Source organism: Crotalus tigris, unplaced genomic scaffold (assembly GCF_016545835.1).
Source record: "Crotalus tigris isolate CLP2741 ecotype Arizona unplaced genomic scaffold, ASM1654583v1 scf7180000017789.496130, whole genome shotgun sequence".
In the NCBI taxonomy this organism is placed as follows: Eukaryota; Metazoa; Chordata; class Lepidosauria; order Squamata; family Viperidae; genus Crotalus; species Crotalus tigris.
The window spans coordinates 234,424-251,692 of record NW_024096636.1 but is presented as its reverse complement, the minus strand read 5'-3'; the positions used below and the strand labels follow the sequence as shown (position 1 = coordinate 251,692).

The following is a 17,269-nucleotide window of genomic DNA, read 5'->3' as shown; positions in this document are numbered from 1 at the left end:
GACCTATTTAACACAGTTGTTGCAGGGATAAGTCTTCCTGCACAGTAGTTCCAGACAGCACATATTGAGACAAAGACCTACAAACTTCTCTTACTTTCTACATGGGGACAGAATGTTCCCATTTTTCCTTTTAGCTTTAACAAGCTCAGGACTTTACCTGCCAATGTGCCATTGCAGAATTTCCAAGCACCTTCTCCCATTCACTTTAAATGTTAGTTAAATGGCTTAACAAACTTGACTAATCCCATCCTTAGGATTTAACATCAAAACAAACCACTAGAGGCCTTCTGATAATCTTAAAATGTAGAGTTAATGCAGCTTTCCCCAAAGTGGTCAGTATCAACTCCAGAATTAATCCCCACTATCCAAGGGATTACTGAAATTATTGTTAGTAGTGCTATCAAAGTAGAATTTATCAAATTATTTATGTTATCAAAATAAATGTTTGGGAACTGATGAACAATCTGAAGGGGTCAATGTGCTGAAGAGTTGGAAGACCCCTGATTTAGAGAGCTATCCCCAAAATTTAAATTGCCAGACCAGTCTCCTGTTGTGTTCCCTTTAATAATTCCCCTTGACTAGCAAATTAAGTCAGGATTGGAAAGAGTCTATCAACAGGCTTCTCCTATTTGGGAGTGACTTCTTTCACACTGGGAGGGGAATAACACGTGGTTCAAAAAAAGAAAGAAAAAGCTTTTATGTCAATACCACTGTTGATCCCACTAATAAACACATCACGACCGGTTACTTATTTATATAAACTTAACCCTGCGCCTCAAGAAGCCTCTAAATACTTCAATACAATTACTAAAGCTCGCGGCCATTCTAAAACAGACCTAACAACTGGAAGACTGCCAATACTAATTACAACTGCAATAGCCATAAATGCATTTTTAAAATTTGCACACCACCCAGACTCGCTGGGAGTTGGGCGGCATATACATTTAGAGAACAACAACAACAACCCCCAACCCCACACATTGCAAGACTCGCATTGGCCGATGAATATTTCCTTCCCTCGAACCCACATCAGGAAAGAAACCCATCTCTCCGGCACCCGCATCCCACTTAACGCTCCGCTCCTCCGCTTGGAGGGCCCCCCACCAAGGGCATCTGTTCGCTTCCTGCCCGGGCGGAGGTCACCCTGGCTCAGGCCCCGCCTGTCTCACCTGCGTCCCGACCACCACGATCTGCGGCAGCTGGATGATATCGGCGCCCACCGTGTTGAAGACGTCCTGCAGCTTGTTAATGACCGGAATCAGCGCCTCCATGGCGGTGGCGGCGGCGGCAGCCAGCGGAGAGGGGAGCGCAGACAGTCCGCAGGGCAGCAATGAATGGACGGGGAAGGGAGGGAGAGAAAGAGAGAGAGGGAGAGAGAGAGGAGAAATAGCCAGGGAAGGGCGCTCGCTCCGCCACCTTCCCCGGCCGCCGACACACGCGCGCTCCCAACAGGCCCTGCGCGCTCTCCCGTCTCAAGATCGTAGCCGGCGTGGGCGCAAAGCATGGCGGATACTGTAGTACGGTCCTTCTGGGGCGGAAAAACTGCGGAAAATTCGTCATGCGCACGTACACTTTTGATAGGTCTTTGATCATCCAGCTTGTACTTGGTTCACTTGGTTTATTTATTTTAAATAGTTGTGAGTATCTGGAAGGAATAATTTCAGAATTATTTTGCTTTTCCATTACTTTCTATAACTACTTTGACGTTGTTAACAAATGAAATTGTTGTAAGTATTCTAATCATTTACTGATATATTTTATTAATAAACGTCAACATTTACGTTTAAAAATGTTATTGCCTATTTCCCTCAAGCCAGAAACAATTACCTTATTTTCCATAGGCATATCACTTGAATAGTACCAATTTGAATAATGTATCCATTTTGTGAGCTTTATTAATTGCACTAATCAAGATCTACCTCTACTGAAGGATTTATGCTTTTCAGCACCAGTAGCTGAAGGACATTAATCCCAAAGGTATTGTATTGCCTGTGTCCTGCTGATAGAATTACTGAAGTCACATGCAAGTAGTCCTCGACTTATAAGCATTTGTTTAGTGATGGAAGTTAAAACAGCGCTGAAAAAAGAGACTTATGACTGGCTTTCACACAACCATTGCAGATTCCCCATGATCATGTGATTAAAATTTGGGCGCTTGACAACTGGCATGTATTTATGACAGTTTCACTATCTTGGAGGTCATGTGATCACTATTTGTAACCTTCCTATTTGACTTCTGACAAGCAAAATCAATGGGGGAAAGCCAGATTCACTTAATGACCACAAGATTTACTCAACAACTGCAATGGTTCACTTAACTATGGTTAAAAAGGTTGTAAAATAGGGCAAAATTCATTTAACTCACTTGCTTAGCAACAAAAATTTAGGGCTTAGTTGTGGTCATAAGTCGAGGACTACCTGTAATGAGAACTGAATGCTGGATTAGAAAGCTCCATGAACTTTCAGTTTTGTGATTCTTTGTAGCAAAATACACTGAACAACAAAGTTTTTCAAAAGTTTTGTTTCCTAAAAAACTTGGTGATTATGATAGACCCCTTCAGATTGAACACAAATATAATTTTAGAATGACTCTATCACAGAGGAAATCTGAGAAATATGAAATTAATTTGTAATGATTACAATGTATTTAATTGCACAATATTTCCGACATGCTACATGAGTATAGCAAGACTAAAAGTGTTTCATTGCTAATTTCAATTTATACTCGATGTGATGAATTTTGCTATAGTATCCATCAGTAGTCAGCCAGCATTGATGTATTCTAATTGCCCTGATATCTTTTTTCCATTGTGGCAATATCCTGGTGAAAATGTTCACCAGGTTTGTCACTGACAGCACCTAGATTTTCAGGAATGAAGTCCAAGTGTGAATGAAGAAAATGAATTTTCACTGATATGTTGTACTTCAAGGTCTTGTATGCAATAGGAAGCTTGTCAACTAGCTGGATTGGTGCTCTGTAGTTGCCGAGAAAATTATCAGAGACATCCTTGAATAGTTTCCAGGCTATTTTCTCTGGCCCCATGATGTTTCTGATCCAAGCAGCAGAGCCATACTTTGAGATCTCCACAGATATTCCAGGTGTACTTGCTGTGCTGGATGTGTTTCAACAACAGTTCCATATTTTTGTATGTTGCTTTTATGTGTGCAGCATATGTAGCCAACAGTTCTGAAGGGTCTATTGTGTAAAAACAGAAAATGTCTATAAAAAGGTACATGATAAATTAAATTAGAGATTGTTTTTGTAATCAGCAGCTAAAAATCTATAAGATATGCCCAAAAGGGTTCAGGAAGCAAAATCTTTGTTGTCCAATGATATTATAAAGAAGAGGAAAAGAAATCCAAAGAAAATTATCAAGGAAGATGATAATTTCATATTATAGTTTGACAAATAAATGGTCAGATTTAGGTTGGAATGTTGAGAGAGACTGTAGTCCAGTGGTTCTCAACCTGTGGGTCGGGACCCCATTTGGGGTCGAACGACCATTTCACGGGGGTTGCCAAACAAGGCTGACCGCCATTTTTCCCCCTTTTCTTTGGCCACGCCCCTGGCACCCGGTGATGTATAAGTGGTTGGGGGTCACCACAACATGGGGAACTGTATTATGGGGTCGCGGCATTAGAAAGGTTGAGAACCACTGCTGTAGTCATTCAAAATGGCTTTACCTGCTCTTGTGATAGCAATAAGGTCATGGAAGCAAATCCCCATTTAAAAAAAATAAAAACATTCATGTTCTAAAATTGAGTAAAAATAAGTAGCAATCTTTATATTAACAATTTGATAATAAGAACTCATAAGAATTGCATTTATTTTATTAAAAAGGGAAAACTCTTTTTTCTTGCTGCAACGCTATCCTTATTCCAGAATCTGCAGTACAATTAATTTTATGGCTTCATTTATTTTTATGGACCATTCAAAGGCAAAGGCAAACTGCTTATTGTTGCTAAGAACACCACAAGGAACCTTTAAAAGGAACTTTTTATATTTTGTTGGATTCCTCTGTTTTAAAGAATTACAAGTATAAAAGAAGTTTGGTAACTGAATACCCCCAAAAGAAATATTCTCATAGAAACCTCTTTTACCAAACCTACTGAGAGGGGTTAAGATACAGAATTTCACAACTGGATTGTGATCACTTTCAAAAACATTTTTATTTTCCAGCCAAGGCACAATTTTTCTTAGCCATAACATCTATTGGATTGCCAGACCACCCCCCTCCCCCAAACTGCTCATCACCTAGTTTCAAAGTTTTGACAATTGGGCACCTCACACTTGCAGTCACATGACCATGTTTTGGATGCTCAGCCACCCACATTTACAATTGTTTGACGCTCCCTGTAGTCATGTAACCTCAATTTACTATGGTTTTGCTAGGAGCTGGCATTTCTAGTACCGGTAAAAACTGGTCCAGAGCAAACAATGGTTTGCTTAATGACTGCCGCATTCATGTTGTGGTTACTGTACTCACTTAATGACTACAATAAAAAAACATAAAATTGGGTCAGTCACATGATGACCCACTTTATGACAGTCACAATTTATAACCGTAATTGCTAGGCTCAACTATGGTCATAAGTCAAAGAGTACTGCTATCATGATCAAACCATCATTGATCATAACTGAGTATCTTACTGAAAGTGTAAGGAAGCAAAGTAATCCTAGAGATATTATTTGTTTGCCAATTAAATATCTGCAATTTTCTAAAGCAAATTTATGTAAACTTATAATATGCAATGATAAATAAGATAAAAGCACTATATTGTAATAAAAACATCAACATTTACAAATCAGAGCAAGCTAAATTTTGTAGCACAAAAGTTTTAAATCACATTTGATGAAACAAGTAGCTCACAAATATATCTCTTTTAATAAAATATGTAGGTACGGCTTCCCTGATACAATATAATAGTTTTATTTGGCTGGCCATAAGTCAATTTTAAAATAAGTAGAATTTTACTTCAGTAGGACAGGACATTTTAGACCCAAAAGTTCAATTGAGTTTGCATTTACACAACACCCCAATCCTTATATTTTGGTTTACAAACTAGATTTACAAACTAGGTTGACTAGGTTCACACAATGCACTTAATTGCAAATTATATTTGTGTTTGTCATGTGTAAACTTATCCATAGGAAATAGTTCCTGGATTTTCCACGAATTTTCACAGTGAATTCTGACACCAATGGACACAAGGACAAAGCTTGGGACACTATGCTTTCCCAGTGTTGCTGTTTAAACTTAAACTTTAAACTTTCTTAGAAGGACCAAAAAGTTTGGTCTACACAGGCACCCAAATGGGGGTTCAAAGAAACATAATAGGCATTTTAACAGAAAATAAAACATTTAATGAATGGAGAGGAACCTTATTCTAAAAGAGTTAAAGGGAAGCTAAACTTTTAACCTGCTAATCTAAGTCCTCTGCAGAAACAGCCCTGGAAAGCCTCAGCCTAAATTGCTAATCAAGAGCAAAGAAAATTCTCCTATAACACAGCTTTTAAAAAGGGAGGGGAACTTGCCTCATTTTGTTCCTCTATGTCCCAGGAGGAACACCTGTTTACCTGCTACCTATTAAGCCAGCCAAACGGGGATCTGGAATAGAGGTTGCAGGAAACCGATAACAAAGGTGGGGATTAGATTCTTGATATTTTGGGAGAAATGGGCTGCATTCTGGCCCTTTAGCTTTTCTTGGATCTGTATATTCTTGTCTGAAGGAACAGTCACTGAGGTAAACCCTGCAGGCATCCACCTTTTATTTGCCTTTCTCTTTAACATTCAATTCTAGTTCCGTTCCAGAGCCTTGATCCGCATAATCAAGACTTGCATTTTTTATTGAGCCAGCCCTCTCATGCCAATAGGGAACTTAGCTTTCATCATATGCCTTAGCTGCCATGTCTAAAAGTATAGACACAGTACAGAGCAGGAGAGGGCTAAATCAAGGCAGAGCGGGACATTCTCTAGAAGAAAGCAGATGGTGGCATATTTACCAATTAGCCTATCTGCCTAGCATAGTAGTAGCAATTCTTATTAGAGTTCTATCCCAATTTGTACCCAGAAACTTAAGGCAGTGATCCCAGCACTCTTTCATTCAGTTATTTCCTCACTACATCCCTGTGTGGTAGGCTGGGATGAAACTAACTGATCAAACATTGTGTAACTGCCAGGGCTGAGGCTGGACTTGGACCTCTCTTCCAGTCTTTGTACAGCACCCCAACTGGTTCATCATAGTGGCTCCTGGGAGTTGCAGAGGGTAGAGGAAGGTTGTGGGGGAGGATTTAGAGACCCCCCCTTTTTTGGAGCCAGGGACACATTCCCCCAAATCCCTCTGCTTCCTTGTGCAAATGGATATTGCAATTAGGCATTCTCCTGAAAATAGTTTGATTTGAGAGTAAGTTACACCAACAGAGAAATCCCCCTTATGCTTTTAAAAGTCATGATAGTTTAATTGCTGACATTCACTGTAGGTAGGATTTCTGTTTACACCTACTTTCCTTTTAAAAAACAGGAATAAAGTCAGCCAGAACATAATAAGGAAGAATCTACCAGCTTCTTCTGATTTGGGATTCAGTAGTATTGGGGGGGGGGGTGTTGTGCAGAAGTCCAGTGTCTCAAAGGCAAGCGTATTTATGTGGCTGTCGAGATCCCCCTTGGCTGGGGCTCCACAGTTAGTAACACTGAAGCAATTTTTGGTTTCGTTTCAAGCTCTCACTGTGCATAACAGAAAGCTTGGTAGTCTTGTAAATGTGGCTTCATGTGTCATAAGTCTGTCCCATCGCATCCAGGTCAGGCTATTGAATGGGTATGTATATAATTTGCGACGGTTTGTAGTGAATTGTGCACTCGCTTCTGGGCTGTGAATATTTTAAATATTTTATGGGTTTATAATGTTTTGGATTTCTTTGCTGATCATGTTATTTCAGTCTATGCTTAATATTAGATATATACAGCATACTTAGAGTCCCTGACATCTCTTTGGAAATTTTAATTGACTTTAAAACCATTGAAATCTGAATGTTTTGGAAGGTCTGGTTACATTGGGCTTGGGATCTTGCTAAGAGCATATTTTGAAAAATCTGAATGTAATATTATCCTGATATTAAGGACTGGATTCAAGAGATGTATAATTTATTTGGTTCAGAAAGACAGTTTTATCTATTGATCAAAAAAGAATGTAATATAAAGAGATTTCATTACTTTTAACAATAAGAGTATTATCATTTTTTTTAAATTTCAATATTTTTAAATATGGCTTAATACGTAATGGATATGTGATATGTATTGATCGTTGCAATTCCTTTTTGTTTCATTTTTTGCTTTCATATATATGCAGTGTATATGTACGTGTGTGTATGTGTATGTGTATATATAGAGGGGGGGGGGAAGAGAGAGAGAGTTCTCCAAATTTATGTATTCTGTATTACATAATATATATATATGCAGGTCTTGGCGTATTCTGGTCTTTTCCCGTGTAAGATTGAGAGAAAAGACCCGAATACGCCAAGACCTGCATACCTGTACCCGTGAAAATCTACGAAAACAAATATATATATGTGTGTGTATATATATATTTATATATATGTAGGTCTTTGGTTGTTCGGGTTTTCTCCCGCGTAAAATTGGAAGTGTCTTGGCGACGTTTCGACAAAGTCCCATTTGTCATCTTCAGGCTGGTGTTTTCAGCTTCGTGCTTTGAGCAGCAATGTGTGGTCTTAGCTGTTTCTTCCTTTTAACTGCCAGTGGGGGTATGAACTGATTGAGTGGGAGCTTGGCTGTGTTCTGATTGGGTGGAGGTGTGTTCTGAATGGTTAGGGGCTTGGCTGTGCTCTGATTGGCTGGGGGAGTGTTCTGTTTGGTTGTGCTCAGGTTAGTCTGGGTTGCAGAGGGGTTTAAGATTTTGGGCTGCCTTGCTATTTTTTGGCTTCGCGTTCGTGGTCGTGCCTCATCTTCATGGAGGGTGTCAGTTTGCTTCATGTATGGATTGGAGGGTTTAAAGTGGCTAATGATGCAGCTGTGGTCTGGCTTCTGGTTTGTGGTCGTGCCTCATCATCGGTGTGGCTTTGGGTTTGCTTTTTGCGTGGATGTGTGGTGGTGACATCCTGTGTGGTTTTTGTGAGTGTGGGTCTGGTCTCATTTTTTGTGTTAGGGAGTTGTTTGTCAATAAGGGCGGGTTTCGGAGCTTCCGGTACGAGGCGACGGCGATGGCGGCTATCTTCTAGCCGTCCAGCTGGCGAAGTGTCAGAGCCGCGGAGCACAGCGTGCATCAGCTGGCCCGCGGCTCGAAATTCCCTTCCCGGGCAAAGGGAAGGGACAGAGAATGCAGGAATAGAGGTAGAACCCCTGAACCCCCTCTGGATTTATTTCTAGAGGGGGTGAAAGGAGTGTTCCCTCGGAGCTCCTGCTGATCTCCGCCTCCCAGCTGTTTTTGCTTCCTAGGAAGCAAAAGAAACTGCTGCTTCTATCTCCGTGTTTATAGTATTTTGGTGAGTAAATTTTAAACGGACAGAGCAGTTTAAAGGATTTTTGTTTTATAATTTAGGTGTTTATTTTTTTTATTATTTGGTTTTGACTATTTTTCCTTCCTTTCTTTGTTATATTAGTGAAAGGATTTAAGATGGCGTTTTGAAAGTGTCGGAGTTTTTTTCTCCTTTCCTTTTTGTTTTACTTTCCCTTTTTAAGGATTGGATTTTGCTTTTGTTTTTGGCATAGAATTTTTTTTTCTTTTGATTTGTTTGCCTTTTTATTCTTTGGATTTTCTCTGGATTTTCAAGGACTATAGTGTGTCTCTTTTAAAAAATTCTTTTTCTTTTTCTTTCCTCCTCCCTTCTTGTGTGGAGGGGAAAGGGAAGTGAGAACTGTGCTTTTTAAAATGGTTTCAAAGAGACAGCAGCCTTCTTCAATACCTAAGGTTGTTTCTTCTCCTATAACTTCTACTGCACAATTACAACAACAAACTAAACATGTACCACCGGCTCAGCCACCACCCTCCCCCCCTTTGCCTGGACTTTCAGTACAAGAGGTTAGAGGTATACTGGGAGAGATTGTAGTCCAAATGAGAGAGGAAATGAAGCAATTTGCTACACAGATTAAATCAGAAATTAAATCTGATTTTAAAGAAGAGATAAAGGGGATAAAGACCAAACTGGAAGAAAACAATAATGATTTGCGACAAGATATACGTGCAGCAGTTTCAGGTTTGGCTACCGTGGTGGTCAAGCTGGATGCAAGGCTTGAGGAAGTGGAAAACAAAGTTGATTCTTTTGATGATAAAATTCAAGAGGTGGAAAGGAAGGTGGAGTCCTCACAAGAAGACATCTTGATGTTTCAGTACAGACAGATGGAGTATGCTTTGAGGATTAGAGGCCTCAAGGAAGATATAAATCAAGATTTGGTGGAGGTGGTTCTTACTGATCTGGCAGTGGCCTTGGATATGGATAAAGGAGAATTAAGTAGAGAAGTGGAAAAAATGTATAGACTTAACTCTTGGATTGCCAAGCAGAAGAATTTGCCTAGAGATGTGGTGATTTATTTTACAAAGAAGTCCCTGCGGAATGAGATTATACAAGCTTTTTACAATAAAAGATTTCAGATTGCTGCCCAAGATGTTATCATTCTAAAGGAAATCCCATCCAAAATTTTAAGAAGCAGGAAAGATTTTGCTTTCTTAACCAATGAGCTTAAAGCCAGATCGATGCCATTTAGATGGGAAATTCCGATGGGTATCATCTTGAGCCATGCGGGGACACGTTATAGACTGAATACAGTTGACAAAGCTAGAGAGTTTTATACTTCGGTCCTGGGTGCAGGCTCAACTCCATCTGGTCAGAAATCTCCGAGTGGCAAGGAGGACGAGCAGCACTCTGAGGCATTAAGTTTGGTTTCCGCTGGGATGATACAAGCTGAAAGGCAACGCCAGATGGAGGTCAAAGAGCAGAGAATGACTCGTGCAGCTTACAAGCGTAAAGAGAAGGAGCAACGTAAAAAAGAGTCTAAAGAGAATTCTTCTGGAAACGCATCACCGCCGGTGGGAGGAGCAAGACCCAAGAGTTATGCAACACATGCAGCTCTTTCAGATCTTGATGGTGTCTTCTCCAGGCTGAGTGCCAAGGGAGATGGCAAAGTTTTTGACCTGGAATGTTAATGGATTGAATTCTCCTCAGAAACGGAAAAAAATCTTTTATTATTTGAAGCAACATACCAATGACGTTATTTGCTTACAGGAAACTCATATCTTACTCAAAGATCAGAAATATCTAGTCAATGCTCGTTTGGGATCTCATTTTGTATCCTTTGCTCCTGGAAAGAAAGGGGGAGTTGTTATATATGTCAAACAAAACCTACCAGCTTGTCTGGTAGAATCAGATCCCCAGGGGAGATATGTGATGATCGAACTTGGTATATATGGTAAGAAGGTACTTATAGTGGGACTCTATGCTCCAAATCAGCAACAGGAACAATTTTATAAGCTGTTACATCAAAAAATAACATTGCTTGACTATAGATCAGTGGTATTAATGGGTGATTGGAATGGTGTCTTAGATATACAAAGGGATAAGAAAGGTTCCTCTCCCTTTCTTAAACAAGCAAGGTTACCTAAAGCCTTTTTTGATATGAAGGAAGACTGGGAATTAAGGGATTATTGGCGGGAATGTAACCAAGAGGAGAGAGACTTCACTTTTTTTTCTGATAGACACCAATCTTTTTCAAGAATCGACTTTTTTTTGATTACTACGGATTTGTATAATAAAGTAAAGAATGTAAAGATTTTTCCTAGATCACTGACGGATCATAGCCCAGTCTGGATGGAGCTGATTCAAGAGAAAGAGGAAAGGAGATCCTGGAGAGTTAATGAAAATTTGTTCAGACAAGAGAAGAATGTTCAAAAGTTAAAGGAGTGTTTAAAGGATTATTTTGTTTTGAATATGTATAAGGGGACCTCAATGTCAATGGTATGGGATGCAGGTAAAGCATTTATGCGTGGTGTTTTGATAAAAATGAATAATTTTCATAAGCGGAACCAGATTCAGAAACGTAGAGAACTTGAAGATGAAATTAAATCAAAAGAAAGGTCCTTAATTTTAAATCCTTCTGATGAAAGTATTAAAGAATCTGTAAAGTTATTAAGGTCACAATTTAACATGTTGATAGCAGATCAAGCTGCAACTAACTTATTGTTTATGAAACAAAATACATTTTGTAATGCTAACAATCCTGGGAGATGGTTGGCTTATCAATTAAGAAAGAAACAGAGACAGAGAATAATAGAGAAAATAAATTACAAGGGTAAACTAGTTTTTCAGAAGGAATTGATCAAAAAGTCTTTTTTGGACTACTATCAAAAGTTATACAAATCTACTAACGTGCAACTTCTAGATATAAATAAATATTTAGCTGAGGCAAGTTTCCCCAAATTAACTGAGGATCAGAAACATGAAATTAATGGCTTAATTACTAAGGAGGAAAGTGCCTCAGCAATTCAACAATTGAAACTAGGGAAAGCACCGGGTACGGATGGGTTAACAGCTGTTTATTATAAAGCTCTAAAGGAGGAGATGATCCAACCATTAAGTGATCTTTTTAATGGTATCTTACAGGGTTTAGAGATTTCTCCTTCATGGCGTAGTGCTTTTATATCATTGATTCCAAAGGAGGATCAAGATCTTACTTTACCAAAAAATTACAGGCCTATATCTCTTTTAAATGTGGATTATAAGATATTTGCAAAAATTTTGGTAAATAGGCTTATGAGGGTCGTGCATCATCTTGTGCATAAAGATCAATCAGGGTTTATAACTGTAAGGTACATGAAAAATAATGTTAGACAAATTATTAATTTATTAGAATATTTAGACAAGAACAACCAAGTTCCTGCAGGGCTCATATTTTTAGATGCTGAAAAAGCATTTGATCAATTGAATTGGCATTTTATGCTAAGAGTAATGGAAGAACTGAATTTTGGCGAAAAGATATTACAAGCTCTTACGGTAATATATCAAAAACAAATGGCACAACTTATTGTTAATGGAGGTTTGTCGGAGGTTTTTACAATAGAGAAAGGTACTAGACAGGGGTGTCCTTTATCGCCATTGTTGTTTGTTTTAACATTGGAAATATTATTGATTAAAATTCGAGAGTCTCAGGAAATTAAAGGGATAGAAGTTAATAAAAAAGAATATAAGTTGAGAGCTTATGCGGATGACTTGGTTGTTACTTTGTCGCAACCTGATTATTCTGTAGTAAACTTATTACAGTTGATTCATTATTATGGTTTGGTTTCGGGTTTCAAGATTAATGTAAATAAGACTAAAATTTTACCTAAAAATATGTCTAGTCAGGAGAAGCAGATTTTGACTAACCTGACGGGTTTTGAGATTGTTAATAAGGTAAAATATTTGGGGGTGAGGTTGTCTGTTTCTAATGTAAAATTATTTAAAAATAATTATGAAAGGTTGTGGGTCAGGGTACAGAAGGACTTGAAGAATTGGGAGAAGTTGCAATTATCCCTCATGGGAAGAATTGCAGTGATAAAAATGAATATTCTACCAAGTTTCTTTTTTTGTTTCAAATGTTACCGATTTTGAAAAATGAGATTAACTTAAGTGAGTGGCAGAAGGGTCTTAATAAATTTATTTGGGCAGGGAAAAAGCCAAGGGTTAAGTTTAAAATTATGCAAGACTTCCGTGAGAGGGGTGGACTCAAGGTACCAAATTTGAAATTATATTATGATGCGGTGGTTTTAACACTAATTAGTGATTGGGTAAATTTGACAAATCCGGAGATACTTCATTTAGAGGGATGGGATTTACTTTTTGGGTGGCATGCCTATTTAATATTTAATAAAAAAATGGATTGGGTTTTTAAATCTCATATTTTAAGAATCTCTTTACTTAGGACTTGGAGAAAATATTATAAAAGTGATTTTAAAGTTCCATTATGGGCTATACCTTGGCATGCGATCGAAGGAATAAAAAGAGGTGTAAGAATGGATATGGTGTCTTATAGTCAGCTACTTAGATGGGATGGGCAAAACTGGCAGTTAAGATTACGTGAAGACTTAGCGCAAGAAAATATTATTTATTCTTGGTTCCAATATAGGCAACTAGTAGATAAATGGAAGGTGGATTGTAAATTGGGTTTTCTTAGAGAAGATGAAAATTTTATTAAGCAAGTTAAGGATCAAAGACAAACCCATATTAAGAGAATCTATGGGGTATTAGTTGAAATGGATTCAGAATCGGAATTAATTAAAGACTGTATGATTAGATGGGCGCAGAATTTTGGTGTCCCAGTCTCATTGGATATCTGGGAAACCATCTGGGTGAGAAATGTCAAATTTACACAAGCACAGAACTTAAGGGAGAATTTTTATAAAATGTTTTATAGATGGCACCTTGATCCACAAAAAATGTCTCTTATGTACCCTGACATACAACCCAAATGTTGGAGAGGTGGCTATATGGATGCTTCTTATTATCATATTTGGTGGTCATGTAGAGAGATAAAAGCATTTTGGATTAAGATATGGTGGAATATCCAGAGAATTTTTAAAAGGAGGGTAAAATTTACTCCGCAATTATTCTTGCTGGGTATAGTTACAGATTGTGATACAAAGGAGGTTGTATTGATGTTAAATTTGATTACAGCCGCGAGGCTGTTAGTTGGACAATACTGGAAGAAGGAGTCTTTGCCTACATTGCAGGAATGGTTTCTTAAAGTAGCTTATTTGGCGGAAATGGCAAAGATTTCGGCTTTCCTAAAGCAACAAACGCAAGAGAAGTTTCTTCTCGTTTGGGATAAATGGATAAAATTTATACAATCTAGATTGGGTATAAAAAAATATTATATAGCTTTTTCATAATTTTTATCTTTATATATAGAGAGATATATATACTTATATATATATTTTAATGTTACTTATAGATATTATATAAATTTTTTAACTTAATTTTTTATTTGTTAATTTTCAATTAAGCCTATATTCTGATCTGGGAAGCTCAGGGGGCGGGGAAGGGAGGGTTTATGGTAAAGGGTGGGGGATGGGGGTTTTTTTATATGTAATGTTTAGTTTTTTTTTTTTGTATATGTTGTTTTCGTTTTGTATTGTTTTTGTCTTTTTGTAAAATTTATAAAACTTTCAATAATAAGGGCGGGTTTCCAAATGGCTGGTAGGCGGGAGGTATCATCTCGCTTGTTCATGCTGTGTGGGCGTTTTTCTATCTCGATGGCTTCTCTGATTATTCTGTTATTAAAATGTTCACTTTTGGCAATGGTTCTGGTATTTTTAAAGTCAATTTCATGTCCTGTGGCTTTAAGGTGTTGGACCAGGGAAGATGTTGGTTCCTCTTTTTTGACTGAGTTCTTATGTTCTTCAATGCGTGCACTTATTCTTCTGTTGGTTTGTCCGATGTATGTGGTGGGACAAGTGGTGCATGGGATTTCGTATACTCCTTGATTTTCTAATTCAATTTTATCTTTGGGGTTTCTAAGGATGGTGGATATTTTTCTGTTTGTGCAGAATGCTGTTTTGATGTTGTGTTTATGGAGGATCTTACTGATTCTGTCTGTGGTGCCTTTTATGTATGGGAGGAGGGCTTTGCCGTTTTCTTGTTCTTTGTCTTGGATTTTAGTGGGGGTTTCTTTTTGGATTAGGTTTGTAATCTTATTTCTATGGAATCCATTGGATGTTAGTACATTGGTGAGAGTGTGTAGTTCGGGTTTTAGGTGTTGTTCGTCAGCTAAGCTTTTGTTCTGGAGATGAGTGTCTTGGCTACAGAGTTGATCTGTGCTGGGTGGTGGTGTGAGAGAGCGTGCAGATAGCGGTTTGTGTGTGTTTTCTTCTGGTAGATGGTGTGTCCTAGGGAGCCATTGGATTTCTTGTAGACTAAGACATCCAGGAAGGGAAGTTGGTTGTTAGCTTCTGTTTCCATGGTGAACTGTATTTTGGGGTGTAGGCTGTTGAGGTGTGTGAGGAAGTTGTCCAGTTTTTCTTTCCCATGTGGCCAGATTATGAAGGTGTCGTCTACGTATCTGAGCCAGAGTTTGGGTTTGTGATCCGATTTTTCTAGAGCTTGGGTTTCAAAGTGTTCCATGTAGAGGTTGGCAATGACAGGTGAGAGGGGTGATCCCATGGGTGCTCCTTCTGTTTGTTTGTATTTTTGTCCATTATAGATGAAGTATGTGTTGGATAGGCAGTGGTTGGTCAGATCTAAGATGTGTTTGGGGGGGTTATATTTGTTTTGAATAGCTGTCAAGGCTTCTTTGATAGGCACTTGGGTGAAGAGGGATATGACATCGAAGCTCACTAGTAGGTCGCTGGGCTGTAAGTTTTGTTTCTTTATGATCTCTATAAACTGGAATGAGTTTTTTACGTGTGAGGTGATGGATTCTGCATAGGGCTGTAGTTGTTTGGCGAGAAATTTGGCTAGGTTTTGTAGAGGTGAGCCTATGGAGCTGACTATAGGTCTGAGTGGGGTTCCTTCTTTGTGTATCTTGGGGAGACCATAGAGTTTGGGGCATCTGGATGATTTCTCTCTGGGAATGATTCTTTGCTGGATCTCTTCGCTAATGGGGGAGGCTTTTATTTTGGATCTGGTGGTTTTTTCCAGGTAGGTGGTGGGATCTGTATTTAGGGGTTTGTATGTGGAGTCTTGGAGTAGGTTGGTTAATTTGGTTTGGTAGTTAGATGTGTTCATAACTACCATGGCGTTGCCCTTGTCTGCTGGTAAGATTATTATGCTGGTGTCTTCTTTCAGGTTACGTAGTGCTGTCTGTTCCTCTTTGGGTAAGTTGCTTTTGGGTGGCTTGCTGGTGCAGAGGATGTTGGTGATTTTGAGTCTGATTCTGTTAGCGTCGTCGGGGTTGATTTTGGTCAGGCTGGTTTCAACTCCACATATAATGGTTTCAGTGGGGATGTGTTTGGGAGCGACTGCAAAGTTGAATCCTTTGGAAAGGACATTGGTTTTGGCTTTGGTGAGAATCCTATCTGAGATGTTATGCACTGTTTGTTTCATGTGTGGCTGTGAGGGAGGAAGGGTTTGTTTCTGGCGTTCTTGTAGTCTTCGGAGTTTGTTGGTGTGTGTATCTGTCTTGAGGGTGGTCTGTGTTTCGGCTCTCCAGACAGCGAGTTGTTTGGATTTGTCCCAAAGTGCGGGGTGGATCTTGTTGCTGAGTTTGAGGTGGAGTGTGAGGAGATCGTTGTTAATTCGGTCTAGGAGGAATCTTTTTGTGTGAAGTTCATTTCTGATTAGGGCCAATTCTGTTCTTTTCAGGATCCGTTTGGTGGCTGCAGAGTTGGAGTGGAATTTCAGTTGGAAACATGTGGGGATTAGATTTTGATCTCGGCAGCCCCGAACTACACACTCTCACCAATGTACCAATGTACACTTGAGATCGGAGACCCCATTGGTGTTCCCTTGATCTGCTCAAATATAGTGCCCTGAAAGGTGAAGTAGGTCTTTAAGCAGACTCCCACCAGTTTTATAAGGTCTTCCGTTTGGAGGGAGTCCTGATGTTGTTCCTGTTCTCCTTGATTCAACCGGTCTCTTAATACTGAGATCGCAAGATTTTGCGGAATAGAGGTGAATAAGGAGACCACATCAAAAGATACCATAAGTTCGTCTTCCTCCACCCTCAGGGTTCTAATCCTATTAAGGAACTCATCTGTCGATCTCAACGGTGGTGTTACTATTATTGGCCAAGTGGCTGATGCGTACGCTCAGCCACTTGGCCAATTCAGAGGTGGGCGTGCCCCTAAATGCAACAATAGGACGGAGGGGGACATTGGATTTGTGTATCTTGGGTAAGCCATAAAATCTGGCAAGAGCTGAATCGCCAGGGCGTACCCTTCTCAACACATCTTCCCCCATCCTCCTATTGTGTTTTAAGTCATCAAGAAGCTTATTAATACGATTCCTCAAAGTGGTGGAGGGGTCTTTACTCACTGTTTTATATGCAGCACTGTCATTGAGCAATTCCAGCGCCTTGTTAATATACACCACTTTGTCCATGACAACAGTTGCCCTCCCCTTATCAGCTGGGAGTATGACAATAGTGTCATCTTTCTTAAGTTGTATCAGGGCCTCTCTTTCACTCCCAGATAATGTTTGGTAGCGTCTGTGATTCATAATGAGGCCCGTGACTTGTTGCCTGATATGATTCTTGGCCTCCTCCCCTGCTCCAATATGATGTAAAGCGGGTTCTAATGCTGCTACAAAGTCAAGGGCGCCCACATCTGTGAGATTGTAACCCACATCCTG

At 39.2% G+C, this 17,269-nt stretch overlaps 2 protein-coding genes across 10 annotated transcripts in view; one reads left to right on the top strand and one right to left on the bottom strand.

Moving 5' to 3' along the window:
* The window catches only part of DNM1L (dynamin 1 like), a 47,670-nt gene extending 46,228 nt beyond the window's left edge, over positions 1-1,442 (bottom strand). For 3 of the 7 annotated variants that reach the window (XM_039342326.1, XM_039342330.1, XM_039342328.1), the window contains exon 1: positions 1,029-1,095. In XM_039342326.1, the coding sequence (XP_039198260.1) occupies positions 1,029-1,063 (35 nt within the window). In that variant the 5' untranslated portion in view covers positions 1,064-1,095. Of the gene's footprint in view, positions 1-1,028; positions 1,096-1,169 lie in introns of those variants that run through there. The other 4 variants (XM_039342329.1, XM_039342332.1, XM_039342331.1 and 1 more) reach the window with 3 other exon arrangements.
* A 67-nt stretch (positions 1,443-1,509) lies between these two features.
* Positions 1,510-17,269, top strand: part of DHX58 (DExH-box helicase 58) — a 40,288-nt gene continuing 24,528 nt past the window's right edge. The window contains exon 1 of one of the 3 annotated variants that reach the window (XM_039342336.1): positions 1,510-1,637. Coding sequence is in view for 1 of the 3 variants with exons in the window: in XM_039342334.1 (XP_039198268.1) it covers positions 6,769-6,816 (48 nt within the window). In the remaining 2 variants the exon portion in view is untranslated. Of the gene's footprint in view, positions 1,728-6,712; positions 6,817-17,269 lie in introns of those variants that run through there. The other 2 variants (XM_039342335.1, XM_039342334.1) reach the window with 2 other exon arrangements.